Source organism: Uloborus diversus, chromosome 7, assembly GCF_026930045.1.
Source record: "Uloborus diversus isolate 005 chromosome 7, Udiv.v.3.1, whole genome shotgun sequence".
Classification (NCBI taxonomy): domain Eukaryota; kingdom Metazoa; phylum Arthropoda; class Arachnida; order Araneae; family Uloboridae; genus Uloborus; species Uloborus diversus.
Window position 1 is genome coordinate 101374682 of NC_072737.1, and position 26332 is coordinate 101401013.

At 34.7% G+C, this 26332-nt stretch overlaps 1 protein-coding gene across 1 annotated transcript in view; it reads right to left on the reverse strand.

Annotated features, from left to right (window-relative positions):
* LOC129226127 (microtubule-associated proteins 1A/1B light chain 3A-like) overlaps positions 1-24799 on the reverse strand; it is a 46203-nt gene extending 21404 nt beyond the window's left edge. Inside the window, exons 1-2 of the mRNA XM_054860724.1 lie at positions 24577-24799; positions 10560-10615 (exon numbers count right to left, since the gene is read on the reverse strand). Of these exons, the coding sequence (XP_054716699.1) occupies positions 10560-10615; positions 24577-24703 (183 nt within the window). The 5' untranslated portion in view covers positions 24704-24799. The remainder of the gene's footprint in view (positions 1-10559; positions 10616-24576) is intronic.
* Between the last annotated feature and the right edge of the window lie 1533 nt (positions 24800-26332).

Below are 26332 nucleotides of genomic sequence, written 5' to 3' on the forward strand. Positions count from 1 at the left end.
AGATCCAATTTAATTTTCATTCAGATGAGAGAACTTTTCCCTACCTAGGTTTAAAAAATAAAAAAGTGCAGATTTTTAAAATTATTAGTGCATATAATCCGGGCTCTAATTTTGAACATAATTATGAATGAGTTGGCAATTTAAGGGAGACGCTGAGGATGACAATGCATGTGATTGCTTTAGCGCTTTCAAACAATACTCTCGTGCCATTCCAAGGTTAAGTGAGTAGTGATTTCAAACCGTTGATTTCTGATAATGTTGCCTGCAAAGGAAACAGATGAAAAAATTTAGAAGGAAAAAAAAGCAAATCACTCACTTAACGTGTTTATTTTTATCTACACTTACGAATTTTGTGCTGAATAAAAATCAAAATCTGATACTGCTCGACATGCGATTAAAAAAATACGAAAAGCGCTTGAACTTGTTTCTACAGGAATTAGTTCAATCAACCATTGTTTGCAAATAACAAACAAGAATGTTTTTTGCATAGGAATTAGTTTTAGCCGTATTTGAAACAAAACAAAAGGAAAAAAACGGGATATAGAAAATGAATTTAATTTTTATATCCCGTTATAGAGTTATTTTTTTTTCTCTCTCTCTCTCAGATATATGCACCATTCGAGTATATATAGGGTGTTCCGTTTTAACCTGCAAGGCCTCTATTTTCGCAACTGTTAGTCCTAGATGTATACTTCCAATTGCAAAAATATTCAAAATCAGATGTGGAGTTAAGACGTTGAAAGTTTGAAGCAAAAGTAAAAACTAGTATGTTGTGGCCATCACGAAACTTTCTTCTATATTTTTCTTTTTTTTTCTGATCCCTCCCCATGCTTGACGAGGAAGCAATATTCCCAACAAAAACAAAATTACACATGCAAAAACTTGACGACCATCCCAATGTCTGAATTATTGCAAAAGCAAAGCAAAGAGCGAAAATTGAAAGTTAGTTTAAAAGCCTTGCTTGAATTAATTACAAATATTTTATTTGTTAACAAACATAAGATGGCAACAGTTAAAAATTTTAAATCATTGAGATAATATTTCCGATCATTTCCATACAATTAAAATCACGAAAAATAAGCAGACGATAATCTATTACGATTTATCTTTCTTATTGTTGCATTGATAAAGCTATTTTTATTCGCTAAAAAATAATGATAATAAAAATAAATCAGCACCTCTTGGCGCGATTGGCGCCAAAATTGAACCAAAGCCTGTTTACATATGTATTCACATGTATTCCAAATTTCAACCAGAACGTAGCATTACTTCTTGAGATAGGGCACTCACAATGGGAAAAAAAGAACGGGCGATTGCGCTACCCCCTTTTCAGCTGTTGACACCAAAATAAAATCAGCTCTTATACCCAATAAGGGCTACTTGCCGATAAATTTTTCTTTCATTCCGTTCATTATTTCTTGAGATCCAGCAGTCACAATTGACGACAAAAAATGTTCTATAGCTCAACCCCCGTTTGAGTTATTGACACCAAAATTGAATCAGCACCTGTTCCTGTTACTGGAAACATATGGACTAAATTTTGTTTGATTCCGCCAGTTACTTCCTGAGGAGTAGCAATCACGCGTAACTCAAAAAACGCCCCATTGCTCCACCCCCTTGGAGGAATTCGCGCCAAAAACCAATGGGCACAAGTTCACATAGGGGCACATATGTGTACCAAATTTCGTTCGATTTCATGCGGTAGTTTTTCCTGTAGAGCGGCCACAAAAAACTGGTCACACACAGACGTGACCACACACACACACACACACACACACACACACACAGACATTTTCCAAAAATAGTCGAAATGGACTCAGCACACCTCAAAACGTTCGAATCCTTCGAAATTCGAAAATTTGCACGAATCCAATACTTTCTTCTATATATTAGATATAGAAGAAAGTAATAAGTCAAAAAATACATTTAACTTTTTATACGGGCCCCAGGTCCTCTAAATAATATTAAGAGAAAAAATATCTATTGAAAACTATTCCTGACACAAAAAAGTTGACTTTTGTGCGACAAAATTCAAGGAGGTACTTCAGTTTAAAGTTTTAAGGGACCATACAGAAGATGAGATTGGAACTTACGCCTTTTCAGAAGAATGGCAGGTTGTCAAAGTAAACTAGTATGTTGTGGCCATCACAAAACTTTCTTCTATATTTTTCTTTTTTTTTCTGATCCCTCCCCATGCTTGATGAGGAAGCAATATTCCCAACAAAAACAAAATTTCACATGAAAAAACTTGACGACCATTCCAATGTCTGAATTATTGCAAAAGCAAAGCAAAAAGCGAAAAATGAAAGTTATTTTAAAAGCCTTGCTTAAATTAATTACAAATATTTTATTTGTTAACAAACATAAGATGGCAACAGTTAAAAATTTTAAATCATTGAGATAATATTTCCGATCATTTCCATACAATTAAAATCACGAGAAATACGCAGACGACAATCTATTACGATTTATCTTTCTTATTGTTGCATTAATAAAGCTATTTTTATTCGCAAAAAAAAAAAAAAAAAAAAAAATCAACACCTCTTGGAGCGATTGGCGTCCAAATTGAACCAAAGCCTGTTTACATAAGGATTCACATATATTCCAAATTTCAACCAGAACGCAGCATTACTTCTTGAGATAGGGCACTCACAATGGAAAAAAAGAACGGGCGATTGCGCTACCCCCTTTTCAGCTGTTGACACCAAAATAAAATCAGCTCTTATACCCAATAAGGGCTACTTGCCGATAAATTTTTCTTTCATTCCGTTCATTATTTCTTGAGATCCAGCAGTCACAATTGACGACAAAAAATGTTCTATAGCTCAACCCCCGTTTGAGTTATTGACACCAAAATTGAATCAGCACCTGTTCCTGTTACTGGAAACATATGGACCAAATTTTGTTTGATTTCGCCAGTTACTTCCTGAGGAATAGCAAGCACGCGTAACTCAAAAAACGTCCCATTGCTCCACCCCCCTTGGAGGGATTCGCGCCAAAAACCAATGGGCACAAGTTCACATAGCGGCACATACAGTGGCTCCCAAAAGTCTTCGTACACCTACGACTTTCAACGAAATAGGCCCCAAATCATTGGTTAGAATTAATATTTCGCGATAGGTATTCAATTATAAGATCTATGATCAATGTTTAACAAAATTGCATGAAAAGTTTTTAAAAAATATTAAAACTTAATTTTTTAAAAATCAAAAACCGAAAGATACCGGAAATTTTATCTCACAAAAGTCTTCGTACACTTTATAAAATGTCTAAATATTATTGAATAATCTAACTTTTGATTAAGTTATTAATTAGTAGAATATCACACAGTATTCATAACACCTTTTAAACGTCTGGGAATTGTTTTCATTCTTTTTCTTTCTTTTTTTAGCGTAATTTCTGAGTAAGTGTTCTACCACACTTCGAGTCTTACTGTTTCTAGTTCTATTTTCGTTCCAAAGCCGTATTTTTGTAATCTAGCCTCCAGATATCTCTAAATACGTTACATTAAGTTACAATCTGGAGATTGAGGGAGCATTTCTAAACTTCAGAACAATTTTCGAGGCACTAGACGCAAACGTTAAAAACCGTGTGCTTCTTATCGTTATCTTGATAAAAAAAACAAAGTTGTTTCCAATAACCAAATTTTTGGCTAAGAGTTCAAAACTGGTTTTTAAAATATTTAAAAGAACAGCATGATTCATTATTTCATCAAAAAATTACAAACTACCAAATCCTGATGCTGATATGCACCCTCACACTAAAACACCTTCACCGTCCCGATTAACTGATCCAACTAAGTTCTTAAGATTAAGTTCCTAATTTTTTCGTCTACTTACAGTTATACAACAATTTAACCAAAAATGTTAAATTAATTTTTATCTGTAAGTAAGACATGATCTAAACTGTTTTTAGCTTATTTATCATTGATTTTGGGACGAAAAGCGTAAGCTTTCTGTTTTTCGCACGACAAAGAAAATTTCTGCGGGAAGAGGTCCCATTTAATCCAGCAAATCAAAAAAAAAATGCGAACAATTTTAGGTGAAAATTAAATGTAAAATGTTTCATTTAATTCTGCAGAAACTTTTACAGTACTCAAATGTGTATTTTTCATAAATCACGTTTTGTCAACTTTGCCGGTTGACCTTTTCTTACCTTGTTTTCGGTCCGATTCCTTTCTTTAAAGCATTTTATCAAGCACTTTACTATACAAACAAATAAATTAACTAATTTAGAGATATTTCAAACCAATTTGCCACTACTGTGGGAAAAAAATTTAAATTTTGAATGGCGTTTGTTGTTTTTTACGAATACCAGCCATTTTACCGTAATAAGGAATATATTAAGGAATAAAAAAACAAAAAATTAAAGCCAAATGACTTATAAGGGTCTACACAATGCAAAAATATTAATAAAACGGCATATGATAATTTTAATCATGAATTTATTCGAAAATATTCGAGTGTACGATGACTTTTGTGGCGTGTTATTTCTCTGTCTCTTCGTTTTCTGATCCATTTCAAAAAGAAGATCCGTCAATATTTTGAAAAAAACCAATGGGTTATATTTAGAATGACATAGGAATGATGTGAAAAAATATTGGACTTTATATTCGAATTCAGTTTTGAGTTATTTTGGTTTTACTAAAAAATTTCAAAGTGTACGAACACTTTTGGGAGCCACTGTATGTGTACTAAATTTCGTTCGATTTCATGCGGTAGTTTTTGCTGTAGAGCGGCCACAAAAAACTGGTCACACACAGACGTGACACACACACACACACACGCACATACACACACAGACAGACATTTTCCAAAAATAGTCGAGATGGACTCAGCACACCTCAAAACGTTCGAATCCTTCGAAATTCGAAAATTTGCACGAATCCAATACTTTCTTCTATATATTAGATATAGAAGAAAGTAAAAACACAAACTATTTATATTTTTCATTGCTATTCAACAATAAACGCAAATGTTATGCCGTGATACGCAAAAACACACTGAAAAACCTTGAACAATTTGAAAAACTACACTCTATGTACACATATAATTTTAAACACATGTTAACTGCTATATTTTCCCCCAAAAGGTGTTATTGACGGTGAGTGAAAAGTGGTGTAAGTCACAAAACGCTGCATTTCATATCTCGGTGAATATTGGTCGTACTAATTTCCAACTTTTTGTGTTGGAATTATTTTTCAATGGAGAATATTTCCCTAAATATGAGTTAGGGGACCTAGGGCCCGTATAAAAGGTTAATTTTTTTATTTTCTGACTCAATTTTAATTTTGCTTCAAAGTTTCAATGTCTGAACTTCGCATCTGATTTTGAACATTTTTGCAATTGGAAGTATTCATCTAGGACTAACGGTTGCGAAAATAAAGGTCTTGCAGGTTAAAACGGAACACCCTGTATATACTTTTATCAGTTTCAGAGATTGCAATTTCTTTCCTGTGTTTTATTTCTAAAAGACAAGTAAATAATCAGCTGTGATAAGTTCATCGATTTGTTTTTTCGTGAATTCACTTTTTGGTTTCGATATTAATGCCTTCCAATCAATGCATTTTTGATGATTATTTATTTTCCTTTTTGTTCATTGGTTGTATTAAATTAATTTTTCCATAAGATTACTTAATCAGTCGTGACTTAACAATTGCCACCGCGCACCAGTTTTGCAAGCTAACTTTGTGCGCGTTTTGTGGCAAGAAGAAGTATTAAATTCAGATTTTAAACCAATAGCTAGTACATGAAATACAACCGCCAGCTCAGTCATTCCAGCCGAGGACTGCAGTTTCGTGCTTATTAGCACTCATCAGTCCGGCATAGGAAGTGACTAAGCTGGAGGTGGAAAATCTCTTAAGTAAGCCAAGAGTGCCAAACAAACTGGTAGCTAATATAGAATTAGCACAGACCAGACGTGTGACCGAAGTAATGGTTCGGTTCAACTCGAAGAAGGCATGGTATTTTTTGTAAGCTACCGCCCTACAGCCAGGGCTTAAGGCAGAAATACATGAATATACCATGCCTTGCCTTCAATTTTCGAATTGAACCGAACCATTGCTTCAGTCACTCATCTGGTCTGTGCTAATTCTATATTAGCTACCAGTTTGTTTGGCTCTCTTGTCTTCCTTAAGAGGTTTTCCATCTCCAGTTCAGTTACTTCCTATGCCGGGCTGATGAGTGCTAATAAGCACGAAACTGCAGTCCTCGGCTGGAATGACTGAGCTGCCGCTCGTATTCCATGTAGTTCTGCCTTAGCCCCGGCTGATGGGCGGTAACTTACTGAAAATACAATAGCTAGTACGTTTTCCCCTAATTTTGAGTTGTGTCGCTTTCCTTGCAGGGACGCGATATGTTCTATTAAATCACACAACATCATGGACCAATTTTCACAAAACTTGACATGTTATTCACGCCACCATAATAGTTTTGAACATAAAAAAATCTACAGTGTGTTCCGGTCTAACCTGCAAGACCTCTATTTTCGCAACCGTTAGTTCTAGATGAATACTTCAAATTGCGAAAAAGTTCAAAATCAGATGAGGAGTAAAGATATTGAAAGTTTGAAGCAAAAGTAAAAATAAGTCAAAAAATACATTTAACTTTTTATACGGGCCCTAGGTCCCTCAACTTATCTTTAAAGAAATAATCTCCACTATTACTAACACAAAAAAACTTGACATTAGTGCGACCAAAACTAAAGGAGATAGTCTGTTCAAAGTTTTAAGGGACCATACGGAAGATGAGATTGGAACTTATCGTCCTTTCAGAAAAATGACAGGTTGTCAATGTAAAACGAGCTGATGTGTGCATCATATGACTTTCTATTACTCCAATTTAATGTCATTTCCCCATTATTGGCAATTTTAACGTGGTTCAATTGTTTACTCTCTAAATATCACCAACAGTGGCCACATTGAAACCAAATTTTAAAAAAAAAGAAAAAAATGGTCAAATTTGTCGTCAAATTGGCGACAAAACGGCGACCAAAAGACTGGCGATATATCGCCAAGTGTCCGATAAATTATAACACAACTTGAGTTTACATCGAAATTAACAATGATTTCCACCCAAAAAGGGGCAAAAGACTACTTTAGAAACAACCGAATGCAACCAAAAGAGGTGCACAACTAGACCCCACTAGGAGTCTACGTACCAAATTTCAACTTTCTAGGACATACCGTTTTTGAATTATACGAGATACGTATACACATACATACGTACATTAGGGTGGATCGAAAAAAAATGAAATTTTGAATCTTAATTTGGAATACCTGCCAAAAACTGCATGTGTAAGTACACCACACACCTAAAATATTATCAAGTTTGAACAACTCTTTGAGGGTCCTACCAAGGCTTGAATTTCTCCAAAAATAGAAAAAAAGGACAATTTCCCAAAATTTTTATGAAAATACTAGTGTTTAAAATTTTTTGTTATAATACGCGGTTAAAATGCTTCTTTTGAACACTCTTTTCATGTATCTTCGCAATTATTTTCAGTCTTTGCACCATTAAATTCGCACATAAGCCGTTAAATTCCGCGGAATTAATCAAAAACTGACTTTTTTAAAACTTTTTTGCACATTGCAATATTTTTTCTTTTAAAGTCCAATTTTCGTTTTTACAACGCCTGTACAGAATGCAGTTTCAAACGGAAGTGAAGTTAAACTTTTGTTACATTAACAGCCCAGCATCCACTAAAAACAGGTGGCTGCATTTCGAGTTTCATTCTACCTTTTCTATCTGCCGAGTCGCATGTATTAAGTATAAATTTATTACTCATTTTACACTAGAAGTAAACTATCAAAATGATTTAGTTGTATTAACTAAAAAAACAGAGAGAAGTGCATTGGTTACAAAGAATGTATATTTACTCACACACAGTCACTCTGACATATAAGCATCAATATTTCACAAAATGAGGGACTTGAAAAGTATCAGTTATTTAAAGCCACAGAAAATAGTTCGTCACATTCAATTCATAAAACCTCTTTGAAATCCTTTTTTGATACAAACGATGACATGATACTTCGAGATTTGATTTTTGCTCTTATGAAGCCATCTCTTGCCGATTGACTAATAACAAAGAAGCTTCTGTCACCATATTAGCACAGCGTTCCACCACCTGAGTGTGACAGGAGAACTAAACAAACGCAAAATTGGCGTTGGTGTTTTCAATTTATTGTTGAAGACTTTCATTAGATATGCCAGCTAAAATAGGAGAGGGTGGCAGTTATTGCACATTTTTGCCGGTTGATAACAACAGAATAGTCTGATGCATTAAAGTTAATCATTGAATTATAGAATTCTCTTATTTCTTCATGAACAGAAGCTACTTGTCTGGCCTTCAAAATCTTCGCAAAGCCAGTTCTCTGATGTACTTCGTTCATCAGTGATCACTGTTAAGAGAATATTTTCCGGGTGGATAAAATAGTCATTTCGTTAAATGACAGGACCAATAACTTTTTCAGATTTTCACTTACGTAACGAGATGCTGTAATAACACTGATGAGGAACAGCAAAGTTTTGTTTCAATTCCAGAAGAAGAAAATTTTGCAACGGCTATACTCCCGCCAACAGAGCCATCAACATTCTTTGGTGTTGATGTCACCTCAAAAGTGGAACAAATGAGGCTTTCTCTGCCAACGTTATCAAGAGTGTGCTACCAGTACGGCATTTCTGACGCAGATGTGCGATGTGCTGCATCAATTGTTTCAGAAACATTACAGGATTTTGGTACTGTGTCAAATAATTATCGCTCTAAAGTCGTTGATAGGAATAAAATTCGAAGACAGCGACAAAAGTGTCACAGTCGAAATACGTGCTTCTCTTCAAAACCTGCAAACTAGAAGTGAAAGGGTTTGAAAAGTATATTTTTCGACAGCCGAAAAGACAAAACTATGACAAAAAGAAATGATTCGAGACAGATACCACAGAAAAACCATAAGCGAGGAATCCATGGTTGAAAAATCCAATTCTCCTTATTTGGGTCATGTGACGCCAACTTCTGGAACGGGAAAACTTGTTGCGACAGCAATGTGATTTTTGAACTGAAAATTTGTTAAGCCTTAAGGATCTTTTAGCTTTTGGCTGTGATAGCACGGTCACGAATACCAGAAATAAGAACAGTGCAATTGCGGTCATAGAGAATAAAGCTGGACATCCTGTCCCATGGTTAATCTGCGAACTGCATACGAGCAGCCTTAACGTCATTTGTTCACATTACTTGATGGTGAAACTGCTGGTCCATGTGAATTTTCGCTGGACCAATAGGTAAATTGCTAGACGGGTGCGACAATTTACCACTGGTCCAGTTTGAAGCAATTGCGCTCCTTGTCGTAGGTGCTGGGCTGTTAATATAATAAAGTATAATTTCATTTCCATTTAAAACTGCATTCTGCACAGTCATTGCAAAAAAAAAAGACTTTAAAAGAAAAAATATTGCAATGTGCAAAAAAAGCTTGAAAAAAGTCAGTTTTTGGAAATTTCACGAGATTTTATGAACTTGTGTGCGAACCTAATACTGCAAAGAATGTAAATAATTTTGAAGATACATGAAAAGCGTGTTAAAAGGAAACATTTTAATGGTATTAGAACAAAAATTTTGAACCTCATTATTTCTATAAAAATTTTGGAAAATTTACCTTTTCCCCTATTTTTGAAGAACTTCAAGCCTTGGTAGGACCCTCAAAGAGTTGTTCAAACTTGATAATATTTTACATGTGCATTGTTTTTACACGTGCACAGCTTTTGGTGGGTATTCCAAATTAAGATTCAAAATTTAATTTTTTTCGATCCACCCTAACGTACATACGGACGTCACGAGAAAATTCGTTGTAATTAACTCGGGAGTCGTCAAAATGGATATTTCAAGTGTCTGTAAGTTCCTAGGCATATATCCACGTGTAATCGAGTCGAAACAAAAAACTCAACATTCATTCGGGGGTGAGAAAAATGGAAAATAAGGCCGATTTTTGTGTGAAAATTTTTTCGCGAATACAGTGTTTCCTTTTTTGTAAAAAGAAGTAAAAAAGTATATTTCTATTTTTCATTGATGTTTAAAAATAAATGCAAATGTTATGCTGTGATACGCAAAACACACCACAAAACCTCGAACAATCTGAAAAGTCACTCTTTGCACACATATAGTTATAAACATTTGTTAACCTCTACATTTTCCCCCAAAAGGTGTTATTGATGACGAGTGTAAAGCGATGTGACACAAAACCGCTGCGTTTCATATATCGGTGAATATTGGTCGTACTAATTTCAAACTTTTTGTGTGAGAATTATTGTTCAATGGAGATTATTTCCCTAAATATAAATTAGGGGACCTGGGGCTCGACTCAAAAGTTAAATTTTGTATTTTTTGACTCATTTTAATTTTGTCTTTAAACATTCAATGTCTTAACTCTTGACTTTGAATATTTTTTGCAATTTGAAGTAAGTATCTAGGACTAACAGTTGCGAAAATAGAGGTCTTACAGGTTAAACGGAACATCCTGTATATTCTACTGCAAAGCTTATGGCCCTTTATGGGTACAAAAATATACTTACGGGTAGTTTTCTAGGAAACTTTTCTTTAATGTCCAAGGCTTCCTGTCTTCTGAGAGCTAAAAAGAGGAAAAGTTAGTTTAATATCAAAGAATTGGAAAACCTTTCGTCTATTCTCCTCTCCGGTTTTAAAATTACTTTCTTAATGCTCATATGTAAAAACTCAAGATCGCTAAAATTTCCATATATATATAAATGATATCACACTTTTTTCAACAATTTATCCCCCCCCCCCTGTCACAAAGTGTTACACTTAACCTTACACCCTTCTACTCATTTGTCACATGTAGGGATTGCAATACCGGACGAAAAATTTAATACCGCTATTGATACCAGTATTTGAAATTTCTCAAAAAATGCTTGAAAACATATTTTTTCGTTGTCTCATTTCATATTTTAGAACAAAAATAGTATGAATTATGAAAACATATTGTGAACAAATATGAAATGAAGGAACAAATGTCATTACAAAAAATCAATAATAGTAAAAAGCATAATGCATCTATTGAATTGTCTCTAAGCCTGGAACTAATTTAGTGCTCAACTTTCCAATAGTTGAAAACATTCTCTCTGAGTTCACGCCGGTCGGTGGTGCTGTCAACAATGTGCGATGCGCCTCTAATTGTCTAGAATTATTTCATCTTCAAATTATTCGGTCTCTTGCGTGTTATTTTTGGAAAAATCATTATATGTGTGTGTTTCTTTTGCTTTGAGTATACTATTATATATTAGGGCTCGACCGATGGCATTTTTTGGCCGATGGGCCGATGCCGATTGTTGTCCGATTGTTCAAAGATGGCCGATGGCCGATTGTTTTCCTCCAAATGGCCGATTGCCGATGGCCGATGCCTTTGGCCGATGGCAAAAAAAAAAAAAAAAAAAAAAAAACAGAAATAAATTGATAAGATTGTCAGGGATTTAAAGGATCATTGATTCATTTCACTTTACTTCCTTTCTATGAATAAGGAATTGTAATCACAAAAAAAAAAAAAAAAAAATCAGATTTCGACCTAAATTTCTATTTTACGATCACCCAATTTATACTTCAAAAGTTTTTCGGCACATCTGTACATATGTCCCTAAGAACATATAGATAACCGAAATATAAATTTTGAACGCCTCCTCAGTTAATTATCGAATATTCTCTTGTGATGCCTTCATGCGCGTAAACTTGCGTCACTCAAAAACGTTATGAAATAGTAAGTTGAAAACTCATACGTACGTAGTATGATCTAAAAGTCGAGGACAAGTTGTATAACCCCGAATAGTTCACATTACCGAAGCACATCTATCTACAAAATAGTCACCTTGAAAGACTATGCACTTCTGCCAACGTTCGTATAGCTTTTAGAAGCACTCCTGGAAGACATTTTTCGCAACCTCCTGTAAGGCCTCTTGCGCTGCTGCTTTAACTTTATCATGGGGAAGAAGGCGACTTTCATGTCGAGGATGCACGGTTCGATTGGTCAATACTCTGATATGACAAACAAATAACATAACGTTTCGTCGGACTTTGCTCCGTGTGACTTTTACCTGTTCCCAGCAAAAAGACATTTGCATGGACGCCGCTTTCTTCCGTCAGGAGAAGATAAAGCTGCATCATAGAAGGTAGCGAAAAATGGCTTCCAGGAGTGTTTCCAAAAGTTATATGAACACTGGCAGAAGTACATAGTCCCTCAAGGTGACCTTTTGAAGGTGATTGTGCTTCGGTAATGTGAATTATTCTGGGTAAGTTTTTATACAGCTTGTCCCCGAACTTTTGGATCGTACTACGTACAATCTGTATAGGGTGTAGTTATGCTTCTCCTTTTTTGACTGCTGTATGACGAAAGAGAAAGAACAACACCAAAAAAAAAAAAAAAATATATATATATATATATATATATATATATATATATATATATATATATATAATAAAGAAATAAAGAAAGAAAAAAAAGGGAAGAAAAACAAAGAGACTGTTTAATAACGAATTGATTTGTTTTTGTTTTTTTTTATTGAACATATAACTAAGATTTCAGTAATATTGTAATAATGTATGGATTTAGGTATATTAAACATAGTTAAAAAACCATTAAATTATGTTGTTTAATCATTCAAAAAATAAAAGAATAAAACTATGAAACCGTCAACAAATTACGCAATTAAAGTGGAAAGATGGACATAGACATTTTTTAGTCATCAAATTAAACAAAAAAGTAACAGATAAATTACAATATTAAATCAAAATAGGAATATTTTTATACTTATTTAAATTTTATGAATAGAAAAGTTGGCATTTTTCATAAAAGCTATAACAGTGACATAAATTTTGCTGAAAAAAGAAATAGCTATGCAAAGAGCGAGGTTCTTAAAACGCAGCTACAATAAACAAACTCAATATTTACACCAAGTCAATAATTGAATACATATACTATTTGATCTGATGTTTGCACACATAATATTGAACAATTTGATTGTTTAATCTTTTATGAAGCTTTACAAACAAATTCAAATTAAAATTTTCAATTTAACAATAATCTTATGAAATTTAAAAAATTGCATAGTAGAAAATCCTTGAAACTTTTCTATAAGAAACGAAAATAACTTACGATGCAAAAAAGATGGCGCATTACGAAATATAGGTGAAACAAGTATGAAAAATATCAAAATGACATTTCTTGACCAAAATAAATAATCGCTAAATATTTAAGAAATGCTTGAAACGACGAGGTAGGGTTAGGGGGGTCACCCTCTGATTTTGGAGTAAATCACACTTCGGCCAAAACCTCGGCCTCATTTTTTTAGTACAGAACAGCTACCACCAACGCCTGGGAAGAGTTTCTGAATCTACTTCAGCACTTCCGAAAAAAAAAATCAAAATTCCCTTTGATTTCCGAATTATATCACCATTCAAAACGTCTTAAATCAGTTTCTTACATTAATGCCCTAAATTCTTTCTAAACAATAGATAAAGTTTGAAAAAAAAAAAATCTCCAATTTTATGAATGGTGTTAGTTTTAAACAACTCAGAAGTACAACTAGAGTTTAATTTCAGAAATTGAGCGAGTGGGAGGAGGGGCACGCAAGTGTTCTCGAAAATTCAAAAAGTAGTCGTAAAAATAGAATTTAAAATAATCATAAACATTGAGGAAAAAAACCCTTTCAAAACTTGCACCCGAGTTTGTTTTGACGTGCAGTGGCGGATTTAAAATATAGCAAATGTTGCAATTGCGCGAGAGGTCCCATACCATAGGGGCACCGTAGGAGTTACAAAAATGCCTAAGATAAATATTTTACAACTTCTGTGATAGAGAAATAGGGCCCCAAAATGTATTTCGACGGGCACCAAACTTGTAACTCCGCCGAAGAGAAACAGAAAAGGCTGCATTACTGTGATTCATATTACAAATATCAAAAAATTAAAAATTACCGTCGGTTCAACGGGAATCTAATAAAGTGACAAAAAACCCGGTTTCGCCATCTCATATTTGTTTCCATAGTCTCCAATTCGGCAATATATCACCAAATGATCGTAAGTCTGAGACGCTATATTGGTTTTTCATTGAAATAAGTAATTAATAGCCACAAAAAATGAGTAAACAAGCTTTTCAGAACACCCGATCGAAAACAAAAAGGGGAAGTGCACAACTGGAACGTACGCAGACCCCTCATACGAAATTTTAACCTTCTACAGATTATCCTTTTTGAGTTATGACTTATGAGAGATACATATGTACATCCTGCTGCAATAAACAAAGCAATAATAAACTTGTTTGGTACCTGATTAATTTTATATAAAAACAATAACTCCCTTTACTTTGTATTAAAAAAGTAAAACAGCAAAGGTCCTTTTTTTTTTTCAAAAACATCGGCCAATTCCATCGGCTTTTCGATGTTTTTTAAGGCCGATGGGCCGATGTTTCCCGCAAGTTAGCATCGGCCGCCGATGCCGATGCCGATGGCTTAATTGTTGAACCATCGGCGCCGATGCATCGGCCAGGCCGATGCATCGGTCGAGTCCTATTATATATATATATATATATTTTTTTTTACAGTTACAGCTTGTTCCGATTTCTTTCCGAGTGACCATACTTTTCCAATATTAACATCATTTTCTCTAGAGGAGGACAGGTTCGTGTTTGATTTTTATTGTTATCCCTTTGGTTTGATATTTACGATAAACTTGTTAGTTTCTCTTATTCCTTTCCGTATTCTTTAATATTCTTTACAATTATAATTAAGTAAATATCTGAAAATACGTTTCAAATGATTATGCTTAACCTCTATACACTGTTAAAACTACAGGTTGCATTCGGCACCTTTCAGGGGTGAAACGCTTGTTCACCAGCGGCACCCAATACGGAGCCGAAATTGCACCTCTAACTAGGGTGAAAAACAGGCACCTTTCAAAAAGTAGGCAGCCGGGGTGAAAAGAATGAACCTACGGAGAGAGAAATGGCACCCTTACTGTAGATCCTCCTCCCCCCCTCCCCCGTATTGTGTGCTTTTTTTGAATATAATTGTGTTTTTTTTTAATAGTTTTGTTTTGATTCATGATAGTCTACGTTTTGCACACTTTTCACATTGCATGAATTCAGTACTGGAAATGTTTAAAACTTGTAATTACAGCATTTGATCATATTTCAGAGTTTTCAACATAGTTAAGGAGTGCTCATTGCTTTAATTCATCTGATCGTTCTCTACATCAGTTTTTTCTCAACCTCTTTTGACCCACGGGTCGGTAAAAGCAAATGAAAAACATTGCGGACCTGTGAAATTTTTATCCTTTTCTAAAAAATAAATAATAATAATTATAATAGCTCTCGGGGCGGTAAAAAAAACTTGTGAAAAAACTCTGCGTACTGATAAGTTTTTTTTTTTTTTTTTTTTTGCAAAGTAATATTAAAAATGAATAAAACAATAAATATCTACAGACTTTATTTGGTATCCAAGAATTGTCACAAATATATTTAAAGTTAAAGACGAGTAATTATTTCAATAATCATAGTTAAGTTAATGATTATTTGTGAGAAATAACCGCACCGAAAGTAAAGTGTAGATGTACTTATGGAATTATTTACATGAAGAGCCAAACATATTCTCGGATATTAAAGTCACGGAAAAACAAAATCCTTTCTCGAACGTTAAAAATTTCAATCAAGAGTAACAATAAAATAAAATGCATATGAAATTTTTCGACAGTTGAAAAACCTAAAGAAATAAGAAATTCCTAACGCTAACGAAACATTATACGCTAACAGGAAATGATTCAAACACTTGAACGAAAAAGAAAAAAAAAAGCTAGACGGAGAGAGATTTCCTTTTTATTTTTTGCACTCGCTGTTGTGTAGTAATCTACGAAGCACAAGAATCATTTTATTTAGGTTCTCACTTGTTGATTAGTGATAAATTGCGGTTATTATTTTGGTGATTAAATGTTGCTTATCGAGTACTCAAGAAAATAATGATAGATATATTTAGTAGCGTTTTTAATGATGGAAATTTCACGACAGTAACGGTCAACTGAAAATCAACAACTAACGGTACTACGATATCGTAACGGACTAACGGTAACTAAAAAGCATTAAACGTACTTTTAACTATGTTTGAAAGCCCTAAAAGCTACGAAGTGATCAAAAGCTGTACTTACTTGTTATTTTAAAGAATTATCCTAGAAAAGATGAGATTTAATCCAATAGTGTACTTCATTCAATGTGAAAGACATAGAAGCCACGCTTAGATGCAACCTATCATTCGTCCGCCATATTGAAGTGGTTGAATGGTGAATATATGCCGCAAGCGCATGCGCTAGCAAGTCATTTTGCGATTGCTTGCTGTTTTGGCACCCCTGTCTACGATTGTCTGCTGTTTTCGCACCCCTGCTCTACTTCCTGGCTAGTATTGCACCCTTGGGCCTCATGCTTTCACCTTAGGGGGAATATATTCACTCGTCTGGAACCTCTGGTTATAACAGTGTACAAACTTTCAAGGCACTAGATACTTTCTAAATATTATCTTGCCAAGTATAAAGCGCGACATGACAACAAAACAATACCAACAAATTGCTATTTGTTGTCAACTAACAAGAAATTTTTTTTGCCAAATTTCAGCACAGTTGAGACAAATATATAAAGAAAAGATCATGAAATATTACTGCAATTGATGGTTGTAATAAATTGTTCATAGGACAAATGCATTCAAAATTACACTCGAAATTAACTTTCACAAAATGGAAAATGAACGATCCGGGAAATGGAAAAAATAATAACATGGTGCACAAAAACACACGAAAATGCGATTCATCTCACCATCTAGTAATGAAACTATCATTTTGAAATCTTTCCGCTACTTTTGTTTAATGATTTTCCATTTGTTCGTGCGTTTGAAGCCAAATTATTACATCAATAGATAGATTTTGGTTCTGTATCATGGAAAAGGAAATGTACTCGTAAACTACTCGTACTATACTCGTACTTTTAAAATATAAGTAGATATTTAATAAGTTAAATTGAAAATTCTTTAGTGGAAACTATTATTTTCAACTAATACCGAAAATACCAGTATTTTACCTCAGCAAATACCGGTATTACGAAATTGCAAAAATGCTCGAAATACCGGTATTGCAATCACTAGTCACTTTTTTTATTAATATAGTTTTTTAAGAAATTGACTGATGTCGCACTTTTTGTTATCCCTTCTCTCTCCCCCCTTTCTCACAAACTATCTCAACTTCAACCCCCCCCCCCCCCCCCCCCCCCCCCCCCCCCCCACTTCTCTTCAAAGCAGGACATCATTTGTAAACAGCTCTAATTCGTTTTTCTTTTTTTTAATTGAAATGACTCCGTCAGAGACAATAACACTCACATGTTGTGCTTTTATGCTAATTACTACCCTATCAGAGAAACATCGACGGATAAATCAGGACATTCTGCGCCCTTGAATTCAAAAAGAGTAAATGAGCTAACCGTATTCTTCAGAATTCACCATTACTCCGATGTCCTAACGTTCCATAGCAGCTCAGTGGCTATATTGTCGAACAAAATAATTTTATTCAAATAAAGCTTTGTTTTTCCAAACAGTAGTTAGTTTAAAAAATCATGTCAACGGAAATATAATTAAAAATTATTTACAGGAATAGTTAAAGCTTGTCCACGGAGAAATGGCGGATAACCCTGAAACGGAAACATTATTTGTATCATATTATACGTAATAGGTTTGTTTGTTGTTATTTTGTGATAGGACCAGTGAGGGAACGCGCCTCTTACTACTCTGTGCTTTCTGGCTAATTCTACCTATAACAAATGTTGTTTCGCTTCAAGGTTATCCACCATCTCTCCATGGTCAAGCATTAACTTAGTTTTACCCTTTGGTGACGAGGTGAGGGGACGGGACATGTTCCCTTTGTGCCCTAAATTCGAATTTTTAACATCTTGAACTTAAATTATGTCTTTGCAATCACGAGTGTGTGTATGTAGGCGCCGCGTGTGTGTGTGTGTGTAGGGCATAGACGCCACCGCCCAGGAGTGGTTCCGCTCACGGAGGACAATGCACAGTGGAATTCACAGAGTTAAGCTTTATGCATAGGCGCCCATATGCGAAATTTAAAAGGGGGGGGGGCTCAGATATTTTCCCCATGGTTTAACAGGATATTTTCCCCATAGAGACCGATTTCAGTGCAGATTAGAGTTATTAAAATTTGATATTTTTAATAACCTATTTACTATAGGCTGGAGAAGAAATGTTTTTTCATTTTTGCAAAGAAAAAAGTACTAAAAGCAAGGAACTTCTAATTTTAAAAGGGAGAGCTTGAGCCCCCATTTTCCCCCCTATACAGACGTCCTTGGCTTTATGATTAAGTTAAACCTTGAATAAATGCAAACGATTTGTAACCATGGCGACGAAAATTTGTCTTCTTAATAAATATTGAAACAACGAGCTAAGTCTCGTCGTCATGGCATTCTGAAAAGTCAGAGCAATATCAACTTTGGTCAAGTGAGGATAATAAAAAGAGTTAATAAAACGACAAAACTTTATCTTTTCGTGAATAGTTTCTATTTGTGCGATTTCGGACATTAAAATAGTGCTGCATTTAGTTGCCGAAAAAGAAATGGATTTTGAACAATGGGAAACTCGTGGAAACACAGAAAATTTGGGACAAAGCTGAGCACTCAGTATAGTTTCTAAAAGAAAAAACTACTGTTTGACCAAAAAAAAAAAGCCCCTCTCGTCATTTTTCTTATTTATGAGCCAAATGACATCAAAATGTTCAAATATCCTCTCCGCAAAAGGATTACCCGCAAGAGTAATATTTCCAACGTTAGTCAATGAGCAAAGAGAAAGAAATCATTCGGCTTCTCATGGTCTGCCGCCAAAACAAAAACCAAATTAAAACGAAAATAATTTTTGCGTTTGCAACCACATAATTTTCATACTGCTCTTTTTTTTCCTTTTTCGTCTTTCTTTATTCCCCCCCCCCTCCTCCCTTAAAATAGTGTCTTGTTCTGTAAAATATTGTTGATAGCTAGAATACGGGACAAAAGCCGTCCCGTTTGGAAGTTCCCCGGGACGACGGACTGTCCCTTGAAATCCGGGACGTCTGGCAACCCTGGATACAGTATAACTTCGATTTAACGATTGGCTAGATTTAATGATACATTTCACTGGCCCAAATTTAACTGCAATGAATGTCTATGCTGCTCGATTTAACGATAACTTTTTCCAGCCCCTTGGGAATCGTAAATCCGGGTTTTACTGTATTTTGGTTCAAATGTGTAGCGGACCTTGCCCCCTTTCTCCCCCCCCCCAAAATGTGGTCCTAGTTGCACCCAACCCATGAAGTATATATAAACTTAAATACTATTGAAATATCAGTTTTTATAAGCTTATAAGAGCTGATCATGCTCCCACCTCCCCCTAAGTCGTATTACACAGTGATACAGTAAAACCTGTGAAGTTGACCACCCTTGTAAGTTGATCACGTGTCTAAGTCTCTAACTTGACCGCATTTTTCAGGCATGGAATTAGCCCTTATCATGTAAATAAACCTCTGTAAGTTGACCACTAAAGTTGACCACCGCAAGTGGTCAACTTAAACAGGTTTCACTGTACTATCAGTATTGTGATGGCAAGAAGGTCCGTGGGAGAATTTAAAAATTTCAACATTATTCCAATTTCTTTTTTATTTTCTTCTTTTTTTGGAAAGTAATACGTAGTAGCGATACAGACACTTGTTTCTAATTGTATTTAGTTTACCATCTGTAAATTAGAACTGCGTTAAATTACAAACAATTTTAAAAATAACGCTTTTTTCATTTAAATTAATAACAATTCCATGGTAAAGGGGGGAAAAAAAGCTTTTTATAAAATAAGAACATCATTCTCTACGAATATGTATTAATTTTCAATTCATTCAATATTATTTTCATTACCAACATGCCATTGAAAGACATTAAAAAAACATTCGTTCAATAGCAATAGTGCCCAACCTACAGCCTGCGAAGCTGATCCGTGCTGGCCTGTTATTCTGTTACAAATCGAAAAGCAATATTAGTGAAAGTAGTCACAAATATGGATCCAAATACTCAAAAAATTGGTTTCTGAAAATCAGATGCATATCCTCACATAAACAATAGCTAGTGATGGAGTAACCCGCGAGTTTCAACAATGAAACTCGCTCCACGGCATGATAATTTGATAATAGGTTTTGGTAATGTTTGCAGGAAAAGGCTTTATAGTGACAAGGCTGAACTCGATTCGTTAACGTGACTGTTTTACTGGTAACACTGTCATTTCAGGAGAATGGAGAAACGAAAAAGCGGTCAACTATGAACGCTATTTACTGGAGTTTAGGGTTAATCCACTGGAGTTAGGGTTAAGATGTCAACTATCAAAATATCACCAAACAGGAAATTGCTTCGTTCAAAGAAGCAATTTTCACCCGTCATACTTTGACGGGCGATTTTCTAGTAATAAAATAATCATCAAGTAATCAATCATTGATTAGTAATTTTCTTTCCTTTTCTATAGTTTCAAATGTTATTTGCAAAAGAATGAAATATTTTGAAATTTTATTCTTGTTCTAGTCCGCGGAAAGTAATTTCAATACGTGATGCGGCCCTTGGACAGAGAAAGGTTGGGCATCAGCACTTTTCTAGAGAAAAGGTAAGAATAAAGTTGCAGAGTTTTTCGAAATCGAAGCATATCGCAAAAGTTGTTAATTATTTTGTTAAAATCTTGCAGTTTATAAAAACTTGCAAAAATGATGAAAACATGGCATTTTATTGAAACACTAGTAAGGATACACATTTTCCTGTGTACTCCTTCCAAAATGCGTCCCCAAAATCTTGAGTATGTTTTATCCTATCTTTGAATTTCGAAAAAAAAAATCTCACATAAATGGCCAATAGGATTTATGCAATAAATTGGTCAAAGCAAAAAAAGTTTTTGAAATAGGTCAAATATTTTGAAGTATGTTACTGAGGCAGGCGTACTATATCGCTGCCGATCTCAGTAGTTTGTTGTCGGCATTTCATTTTATTTATTCCTAATTTGAAAGTAGGTCGCGCGGGACAAAGAACATTTAGAATGATCACATATCACTCAGCAGCAGATGATATTAAAAAAACAGGACGAACTGCGGAGCCTTGACAACAAAGCTTTTTACATTTCAATTAAGTTACGATGAGTTGTTCAAAGGGCATGATTCACACGAGGCATCTTGGGGCTCTGGGGGACTTGCCCAGTGCCGAGCTTTACATCCTGGTATAAAGAGCAGTTTATGAGCTGCGTTTACTGCAGGCCCGGTTCCTGGGGTAGGCGACTGCCTAGGGCAGCAGATTTTAAGGGAGGAAAATTTCGAAATTGAAACATTATTTTAAACTCTAAAGTTTGAATATCTGTTATTCAAGATTCTCTTAAGATTCACTGCTTCAATGAAAAAAAAAATGTACTGTCCAACCACGTATTGCATGGAATTTTCAAATGTCCAGATAAGACGAATCTATATGAATAAGGGGGAAAAGTAAAAATTTGATGCGCGTATTCCGCTCATTTGAATGAGGCTCTTGTTTCTGCAAACGCTGACTGACATCGGTAAAAAAATAATAGATTCGTCCATTTCCGGCTGTAAAACGGATGTTTGTCTTTCCATACAATCCGTGGTCAGACAGTAATAATAATTTAGAGTGTGTGTCAGTGCTTCGACATGCAAAACATACTTGCAAATGTTCGGAATTTTTCAAAAAATTTAGTTTCATTTTAGAAGTGGCAAATTGCGTGATTTAAAAGTATTCTTAAAACATTAATCTTCTTCAGTACCATTAGACGCACTACTTTAATGGTAAACGAGCTGATGTGTGCATCACATGACTTCCTTTTACTCCAATTTAATTTCATTTTCTCTTTATTGGCAGTTTTAATGTGATTCAATAGTTTACTCTCTAAATATCACTAACAGTGGCTAAATTAAAAAACCCGATTAAAAAAAAAACCTAAAAATAAAAAATCGCCAAATTTGTTGCCAAGTTGGCGACAAAACTTCACGACCAAAAGACTGGCGATATGTCGCCAAGTGTCCGTCAAATTATAACATCACTTGAGATTACATCGAAATTAACAATAATCCCCCCCCCAAAAAAAAAAAAGTTGCAAAAGAACCCCTTTGGAGCACCTGAATGCAACCAAAAAAAAGGTGCACAACTTGACCCCACTAGGAGTCTACGTACGAAATTTCAACTTTCTAGGACATTCCGTTCTTGAGTTATGCGACATACATACGCACAAACATACGTACAGACGTCACGAGAAAACTTGTTGTAATTAGCTCGGGGATCGTCAAAGTGGATATTTCGGGTGTCTGTACGTTCCTAGACACATATGCACGTGTGGTCGGGTTGAAAAAAACTCAAAATTCATTTGGGAGTGAGCAAAATGGAAATTAAGGCAGAGTTTTAAGTGAAATTTTTTTCGCGAATACAATACTTCCTTTTTTGTGAAAGGAAGTAAAAGAATACTTTAAAAAGTGTACCAGTGCTTGGATCTGCAAAACCCAGTTTGAAATTTAATTAGAAACTCACTTTAATTTTAAGCACTTTCTATTTTTATTTCATTAAAATATTATTTTATATTATTATTATTATTATTCAAAGGGGGGGGGGGGACGGCACTTGCCAATATCGCCTAGGGCGGCAGAACTACTGGAGTCGACCCTGGTATACTGTTCCACAATTTTGTGTGAATTTGTTTCCGATTATGAACATACTGCCACATCTAATTGTGTAATTTTGTTTAAAAGTTGGAAATTTTTGATAGTAGATGCCTCAAACTTTCGTGAAAATTTCAGATTGTGTTTGTAAAGTGAAGTTTCTTTTCTTTTAAAAATGATTTGTTTGTCACTGAGTAGAGGTCAAAGTTTAAGGGCGCGAATATATGGTATTAAATATATGATCATTTTGCTCCAACAGCAAAGAGTGACCCACGCCAATTTTTTAAAATATGGCTACTACTCGATACGAGGTACATGTTAGCTTGAATAATTTGGTGGCTTACTCTTGGCTTTGAAGGCAAAGGTCAATTGAAAATGTCATTTTCGTTACTTTTTCTGATTTGTTTATTGTCCGGATATCTGCTAAAGCAGTGTTTGACCCTCGGAAATAAGTATAGGATGAGTGACTCAGCATAGTTAGTACTCAGAGAAACTGATAATAACATGGATTACTTTTTACTTTAGTATATACACGATCTCAAAGTTGATTTTTAAAAAAAGGTCAAAACTTTCAAGGTGTGCGCCAATTGGGAGAAAGTCTGAGAGACAGCTGTAGTTATAGTGTGTGTGATGTAGTTTAAGGTCCAGGTTAGAAACCCATGGCATCTAATAAAATTGTTTAATTACATAGTTTCAAAGTTGATAGTTTGAAACAAAAAGAATCAAAGGAAATAAATCAGTTTAAAAAGTTCAGAAACAACTGCATTAAAAAGTGTCAACATTAATTTTCGCCTTTAAAAAATATAAAAGGTATCGATTTATATTAAAAAAAAAAAACCACTGAATGGATTTTTAAACTTTTTCTCTACCTTTATTTAAATAAAACAGGAGGGGGGATGGGTGCATCGCGACGTAACTTTTATCATCATTTTGCATATTTTTTATACATTGATTTTTAAGAAAAAACATGAATTCACATTATAAAACATCATGATCATCTCAGTAATTTGAAGCAGCAATTTCTCAATGAAAAATCAAGAACTTGTAAAATGTACTCATTAAATTTATTTTAATGAAAATTCTTTTTCGCGTGAAAAACTATCATCGATATCAGTTTTTTTTCTTTCTTTTTTGAGCAATCACTATTGCTTATTGTTCTCACTTGACTGTTTTGATATCTTATAATTTTATTCCCCCCCCCCCCCCCCCCCCCGCCTCCCTCTGCAGCACCAGCGTCGTCCGGCCTCACGATGCTGCTCCTCTTTGCGAAAACTGTCTCCAGGTAGCGTCAATATCCTACACACACACACGCATACATACAAGCACGTAGATACATCTAGACCTACACACACGCATACATACAGACACCTACACATACATACACAAACACACACCTACACACCATCCACACACTCATGCCTGCACACAAACACACATGCCTACACACACATACAGATACCCCCCCCCCACACACACACAAACACACACATACAGACCCCTTCCCACACACACGCCTACATACATACACACACACTCGTGATTGCGAAAAACATAATTTGAATTCAAGATGTCAAAATTCAAATTATTTTTTTTCTTTTTACTTTTAAAGATGAACATGAAGATTTTTCTTTTTCGACTTAATGGTTAAAATTGTTTTTGCAAAACCGTATGGACATAAAATCTTTTCTGACTTTTTATTTATATACACATTCGAAAATTCTAAAATCAGATCAGTGCAAAATAAATTCAATGGCATTTTCAATGGCGTAAAAGTAATCTTACGGACATTCATTTTCATCTGAGAAATTTGTCAAAGGAAAGAAATATATGACTTACTAAGAGATCGGCGTTCTTTAAATGGCTTATGTATTTTTTCTGGCTGCGAAAGAAGTTTCACGGCGACGACTTGAGGAATGTGAATTTTTTCATTGCAATAGTTATATCGATGTTGAAGAGTGAACATTTTTTTTTTTGAATAATATTGCAACTGAAATAAATACGAAATGCAGTAATAAACAGCAATACAGGCGTTTATGACTAGAAGCGCACTACCACAACAGCGAACCGTAGAAAAATGATACTCTCTCAATTTCTAATCACAGTTCAAAACTCGCTCGGCTTGAAGTGGTGGCGCTCGTGACGTTGTTTGGAAAATTGGCTAGCCAATCACAATCCACATCCCAACGTGCACTGACGTAACTACGTAACATTGAAAAAGCGAAAGTTCTAATTTCAGAGAAAAACTTTGAACCTTGGAATAGCGGTACGGGATTATTCTGGTTGTATTTTCTCAGGAATGCTGAACGTAAACATGTTTCGTGTTATGAGTAATTCATATTTCAGAAATTAAAAATATTATGTCTTGCGGAAAAACATTATATGCCGAATGAAATAACTTTCGCATGCGAGAAAATGCATTTTTCATTGTTCATTTGTGTTACAAGACGCGAAAACTGCATTAATTTTTGTCCGAACAATTTCATCTAATCTTATAATACTCACTGAGAATTATGAAATAAGAAACAACAGCGTCAAATAGCGCAAATTGCAGATTACTGCAGACACGTGTTTCGGCATTGCAAGGAACGCCTTTTTCAATGCAAAAGAAATGAGCTTATGGATGAAAAGAGTATTTCTTATTTTATTTTTTTCTTATTTTATTTTTTACGCACAAAAGTATTTATTTAACTGAACACTATGCTCATGAACATACAGCAAGGCTATAAGTTTTAATTAATGCGTATTCAATAAAACTGTATTGTAAATTAATTTGTTGGTATTTTCTGAAGACTGCTGAACATAAATCGTATTATCATGCTAGTAATTCATGCTTTAGTAGTTGTAAATAAAGAAGCAGGCCCGTCATTTCGAATTTTGACAGAGGGTTGGGGGCAAAAGAATATATTCCTGCAATGTAAATTTAATCGAAAAACAACAAAAACCACGCCCACTTGTCTGTACTGATACATACTTACTGATTTTCAAAGCCTGGGGACAGTTGCCTCCTTGATCACTGCCCCCCCCCCCAAAAAAAGGGGGTAAGGGGCTTGAAAAAAGCATTACATATCTTGTAAAAATACCATACCACAATAAATAATACACTTTTACTTTTTTAGGTATTCACAATTCAAATAAACTACTGGAGGCGCTATAGTCTCTGACCAATATAGAAGCTGAAAGAGGTAACCCACCCACAAACGTAGGATATGAACTGACCAATCAGACATCTGCCTTGTCTGCGCAAAACTGAAATATTTTACCTCTTTGGCTAATTTTTTAAATCACCGCAAGGTGGCGTATTTAAGTTCTCGAACATAGAACTCCTTTTACGTTAAAAAAAAAAAATCAGTTGCACGACACAAATATTGCAATTTTGTCTAAAAATGTTCAACCGCATCCTTTATGACTGCCCCTGAAAATTGTGTTGATGAACAATACAGAAATGAGTTTTAATCAATGAGCATTAAATATTGCGCGTTAGTTAAGTAGTTAATTAGTATTTTCTCAGGTCTGCTGAATGTAAACTTCTATTCTATCAGCATGTTATGAGAAATTTACATTTCGAAAATTAGAAACATTATATTATCTTTGT